This window comes from Spea bombifrons, chromosome 12, assembly GCF_027358695.1.
Source record: "Spea bombifrons isolate aSpeBom1 chromosome 12, aSpeBom1.2.pri, whole genome shotgun sequence".
NCBI lineage: Eukaryota > Metazoa > Chordata > Amphibia > Anura > Pelobatidae > Spea > Spea bombifrons.
Genome location: NC_071098.1, coordinates 23,528,499 through 23,534,498, shown reverse-complemented (window position 1 = coordinate 23,534,498; position 6,000 = coordinate 23,528,499). Strand labels below are relative to the sequence as shown.

The following is a 6,000-nucleotide window of genomic DNA, read 5'->3' as shown; positions in this document are numbered from 1 at the left end:
AACCATAAAGAACACAAAGAAAACAGTATTTTTCAGTTTTTTGATGTGGAATAAAACGGTCTATCTGTGCATTATGTTATAATGTAAGCCAATGTTTGGGTAACAGATCCCCTTTAAGATTATTTAATCGTTTTCAAACTTTAAATTCTCAAAAAACATTAAATTTTCCACTTCGGAGCATGTTTAGACATGAAGCGTGTTTTGTGGCACTTATGGGTCACAGTGGTAAGTGGAACGTACGCTAATATAAACCTAAACTAATAAGCAGCTATTTGTATCGGAATAACATACATTTATTACATTTTGGTTGGTGCAGTGTGAGCAGTGGTGTTCATAGGCTATTGTACACGAATACAGGTGAATAGTCTCGAACTGCATGAAAGAGCGGCAATATGGCATCAACTGAGTAGCTTTTGACTTGTACGAGGTGAGGCGGACAGCCACGACTTGAGTTTCAGATGGACACAGAACAGTTCAATGTATACCCAGCCAATGAATTCTCACTGCAGATGTGCAAGGGTTATGCATTGTGCAGATCTGTTTCTTTACAAGTTCTTTGAGAATTTAGTGCTACGATACCATAAAATACCTGAAAGGCCAATGGCTTTAACTGCTACATCTTTTAAGCCACAGTTTTCCCCTTGTTTAGTTTAAAAAGATACCTTTTGGCAAAAAAATAGGATGAAATTCTACAGCGACTGGGACCGTTCCATAACTAGCCACCTATCCTATTTTAACCAGTGAATTTTTTTTTTACCACTCCTTTACCAATGTAACTTTGTAATGCATTATAAAAATATGCAAACACCAAAACAACAAAGCATCGTGGGGCTATTTAAGATCACATTTTTTTGTCTTGGTTTTTTTTTGTTTTTTTTTTTGCTTTTTTTTTATATCACAGTTTTGTCTCCAAAGTTAAAAAAGAAAAGGGTTAAAAAAAACCTGTGTATTTTTTGATTTTATACTTTTACAATAAAATTCCAGCTTGAAAGCTAAGAAGAACAATACAGCCAAAGGCTTTTTTTTCTCATCTTGGCTGAATAATAACAATGGATTTTTTTTTTCTATGAATATGATTACTAATTAATTATATAAGTATACTAATTCAATCTAATCACATCTATTTATGTATATATTGCAGTGTGCTTAAAAGTAGTATAAACTTATAGGTAAGCCCTTAACATTTCCTCAACAGTAAAAGCACGAGAGGGATGGTAAAGTTGTGTCCATAAATATACATCTTATTTTTCTCCTCTCACACTTCTAGTTTCTACTTGGCAGACCTTAATCACATACAGTGTAAGGTTCCCAATACAGTTATCAAGGCCATTAACGTTAGGACTGGTAAATAGGTGAACAAAAACTTTGTGGGATATTCTTTGATCATCCTGACCTGCTGTAAAACTAGTTTGGGCTCAAGGGGAAATTCTTCTGTATAATAATCAGTGGCTCTTCCCATCACATAATTTAAACTGTGTCCTCCTGCTGGTCCAGCCAGTAGCATGTAAGTAAAAGGTCATCTCAAAACACCAAAGTTTATGCAAAGCTGTAATAATATCACTGTATACCACAAAAGAGTTTGTGTAATTTTGTAGGAAAATCTGGTAGTTTAGACATAACATGATGGCCACCGTTGTAGAGGAAAAGTCAGTCCACACTGTAACTGAATTTGTATTATAAGTTTTGGTTTCAACTTATATAGCAGATAAGATGTATATCATTTCCCAACCCTAAACATTTGTCATCTTGAAAGAAGTTGGGTTTTCTTCTGGTCATACTTCTGATTCCAAGCTTGAGAAATGGGCAGACCCCCTCCTTTTATAAAGGGTTCCACTATGACTTGACCTAGGCTGGCATTCTGGTGAGAAGATCGGTCTGTGACATCTCAAATGACAGCGGCTAAGGTCCTCCAAACTACGGGAGGTAGGGTGAATTGGGGCTAAGTCACACGAATGATGATGGTGATGTAAGCAGGAGCAATGACCACCACGAAGGTGATCCCAGTCCAGTCGTCTTTCAAGCTTTTCATCTGAGCAACTAAAATATCTTGATTCCTTGTGGCAGTGAGGTGGTAGCATTTCCAAGCTATTACAATAGCAAGAGCCATGACAGGTATATGGAAGGTAATCCTTACTTAACTGATGATACTTGCCCAGCTTATCTACAGACCAGTACCGCATTGGCTTACGTGGTGCAGCTGGTGTCTGATGTTCCCTTGAGGGATAGGTACAGAAATAGTTTGGAGAGTACCAGCAGTTGTGATCTAACTCTGTTTTTACACACGGAGGATCTCTTCCACACACATCTGAATCAGAATCTGAAATGTCGGCATATTTACTTTGACTGGCACCCATCACAAGTGGATGTGAGTGGCTTCGGCACATATGAGAGCGTTTGGACTTTTTGCGCAGAAGGGGTTGGGACTCCATGTCAATCTCATCTCTACGATGTTGACAGTCTCTTCCACAGCTTCGCTCATCTTCATATGTAAACCTTGTGTGTCCACCGTAGTGGGTTCCATCAAACACCTCAACATTGACCTTATTGGGTCTATTTGTGCTACTCTGTGCCGCACCACTGTAAACATCACATTCCTTATTCTGGTAGCTACTACCTAGGTGTTCAAACTTCTTCACCACTGTTTCAGGTGTACGGCTCCCTCGTGCTGCACCACTGGGCTTTGGTGTCCTCTCTTTTCCAGGTTGGTAATTATCATAAAGTCCTCTAGAAATCTTTGATTGCCAACCAGGTGGTTCTGGGGTATCTTTTTCTCGAACAATGGCAAAATAGGAGGGTGGATTTTCCAGGAAGTGTTCCCTTTGAGTTGGGGGTGACATTTGACAAGGACCCAACTTTTTGTCCTTTGGAAATGCTTGCCCAGATTCAACCAAGTGATCTGAGAGTCCCTCTGGCTCAATTGGACCATAATAACGATGAAAGCCATCTGAAAATGTGTTCTTGTGAGAATGGCGAGGAGGAACCACTTTGTTGTTAGGCTCATGAACAGTGCGAGTAGGCGTGTACAAGTCTTTGTAACAGTTGGGACTCCGTGCATGACGCCACCTCTCCACAACACGCCTTTCACGTGGCAGAAAATTAGAACATGGTAAAGGGGCTGTGGGTAGTGGTGGTGGGACTGCTGAATTGGTTAATGCTGGTATTCTCTGTGGTGGATAACAATGGTTCAAGGTAGGAAGTTGTTGGTCTGTAACCTTGGGATCTTCAGCGCTGCAGCAACTATACATACCCTGTCAGTAGACAAAGAACACAAAATCAGTAAGTAATAGAAAACAAATTAACATGAAAGCTGAAATAATATGCCAATGGACAGTCATCCAGTAGGTCCAAGTAATCATTTGAAACTAGAAACTATTACCACAAAATCTTAAGTGATACTGTTATTTTGCAGCGGCAGTAAGATCATAAAATAAATAGTTCTTCTATACCAAAGAGATCCCTCTGGCATTTTTAAATGCCACACATGATTATGTCAGTTTACTAACATCCGTCATATTGTGAATTAAACTTGAATTTAACACGTTATGGTATTGAACATTATATCAATGTATTGGAGTTTTGTAGTTCTCCAATATAATTCAGCTTCCCCTGTCTTTTACTGATTCCTCGAATAATAAATTGCGTTATGGGCAATTCCGTAAGCAGAATGACCTGTAATGAAATCACACCGTCCATGTATTTTGCTGAGACATATATGTATTAAAAGGGAGTTTGATCAATGGATTTTTAAATGACAAAGCAACATTAAAGTAATTTTATTTGTGGATTGAATGTTTCTTGTGCCACTGACCACACAAGCTTCTGAAGGACACTAGAGTACAGAATTCTACTTTAACTTCTACCCATTCACTTTACAGAAATCGCTTATCGGTAGCCTTTGAACTCCTCATCCCTGTGGTTGCTGCGAGTGAGTTACAAAGGAACTCTCCAAGGCCCTGAGTGCTTTCAAGAGCAGTCAGCACCTGGGGTAAACAGAGCTCCGTATATTCAGTCTTAACAATGCACATGGAGTCTTTAGTCAAAGTTGATATCTTTTATTGAGCCAAAAAAGAAAAAGATTTAAAGCTACATAAGCTTTCAGGGCCTTAGAAGTCTCTTCTTGAGATGAAATCATGCCACCAGAGGGTAAACACTTTTAATATTATAAAGAAGAAAAAGAAGAAACATTGAAAAAAAAATATATGCCAGTGCTTATGAACCCTTAATATATATTCAGCAGCATCCGATGAGTACAGCAAAATCCCACAGTGAAACATGTTTTTGTTTGGTGAAAAGGTGCCATTACATACTAAACTAATTTTGGTTTTGGGAACAGCAAATTAGTTATAATAATATATTTCTAGTGAATGGACTGTGGGTTGTTTGGGCAATTTTATATAATTTTATATAATAAATTAATTGTTTTCATTTTTTTTTACCAGAAATTACTTTGGGATCCTTACAAACCTCATGGTCTCTTGTAAACAGGCAGTACTCCTGACATCATGTAATAGGCTTTGACCAACTAATTGAGCGCTAGTAAAGTTTGTATAATGCATTTTTTTTTATTGAAACAAAGTTATTTACAACAGATAAATTACTTGGTGTGGATAAACTGTATGGATTATCAGAATGTGTGTGTATATATGTATATAAGTATATTTTGTTGGAGTGAGTATATTTTGTTGGAGTGGCTGTGTATGTGTGTAAGTGTATGGTTTTAGGTTGTATGGGCATGTATGTATAAGGTGTTAGAGTGTGAACGCATGCATTAATGCATTTATGTTTATATGTACAACTGCATGGTGTTAGAGTGGCAGGTATGCATAAGTGTGTATGTATGTGTAATTGTATGTTGTAAGAGTATGTGTAAGCATGTGTAAGCGTTAGTGGGTATGTGTATATGTATGTATATCAATGGTGTTAGAGTGTCTCTATGCGTTGCTGTGTTGGTGTAGAGCTCCCTCTGACCATCATCATACCCACAACATCCAAGTCATTCCAATACACTACCACAATCATTTTTCCCTAACCACCATATTCATAAAACCCAATCATCATATTCCTCCCCACCATCATTTTCCTCCCCTACCATTATCACTCCATATTATACCACAATCACCCCCTCCATCCTCATGCTCCCTAACTTCTCATCATCTTTACACCCATCATTTGTTTCCCCATCAACTTAATACCGTCTCCCTGGCATGCCTTTTTCATATGGATACAATATCAACAATAATTCTTTTTTTTTAAAATTAATACAATTTAACACAGGGGCATAACTAGAAACCACAAGGTGTCTGACTTCACAAGCAACATATGACACAGTGCCATCTTTGCTCCAACCAGTAGTGAGTTTAACATTTTCCCCAAACAGCTTGTTTGTGCCATCTTTGCTCCAAAAACCTCACCTGTGTCCCCAAACAGCTTGCCAGTGCCATCTTTGCAACCAAACAGCATGGCTGTGGCATCTTAGCCCCCAAACAACATGTCTGCAACATATTAGCCCCCAAACAGCATGTCTGCGACATATTTGCCCCCACACAGCATGTCTGTGCCATCTTTTCCGCCACACAGCATGTCTTATAGATCCATTGCCGCATATGATGTCATATCCGGTGTGACATGACCGCCATACACACAGTGGGAGTAATTATTGCTCCAGCAGCTTCATCTGCAGCTGCGGCCACACGTATATTTAGATGGCCATCCTCAAGACCGGCCACACGGGAGGCAGCCTACAGGGAATCTCCTAATCTCCCTATAGGCCAGTCTGCCCCAGCCCTGATGATAATACTATGATGGGATCAGTGGGGTCTGTATAGTTAATTGTATATTTTGTAATTTTCCTATAACTTAGATTTGTATTTTAACATTGTTTTTTTGGGATCATACTGTAATCAGAAAGCAGGGTTATGTAGCCATTCTTGATTACAATATGTGCAATCAGCCAGTAAGAGAGGGGTGAGCCTGATCTCATGGGTCTGTACTCCTCTCCTA

General features: G+C 38.8%; 1 protein-coding gene across 1 annotated transcript in view; it reads right to left on the bottom strand.

Moving 5' to 3' along the window:
* Positions 1-341: 341 nt before the first annotated feature.
* The window catches only part of GRIN2D (glutamate ionotropic receptor NMDA type subunit 2D), a 228,995-nt gene continuing 223,336 nt past the window's right edge, over positions 342-6,000 (bottom strand). Inside the window, exon 13 of the mRNA XM_053451874.1 lies at positions 342-3,248. Coding sequence (XP_053307849.1) covers positions 1,773-3,248 — 1,476 coding nt within the window. The 3' untranslated portion in view covers positions 342-1,772. The remainder of the gene's footprint in view (positions 3,249-6,000) is intronic.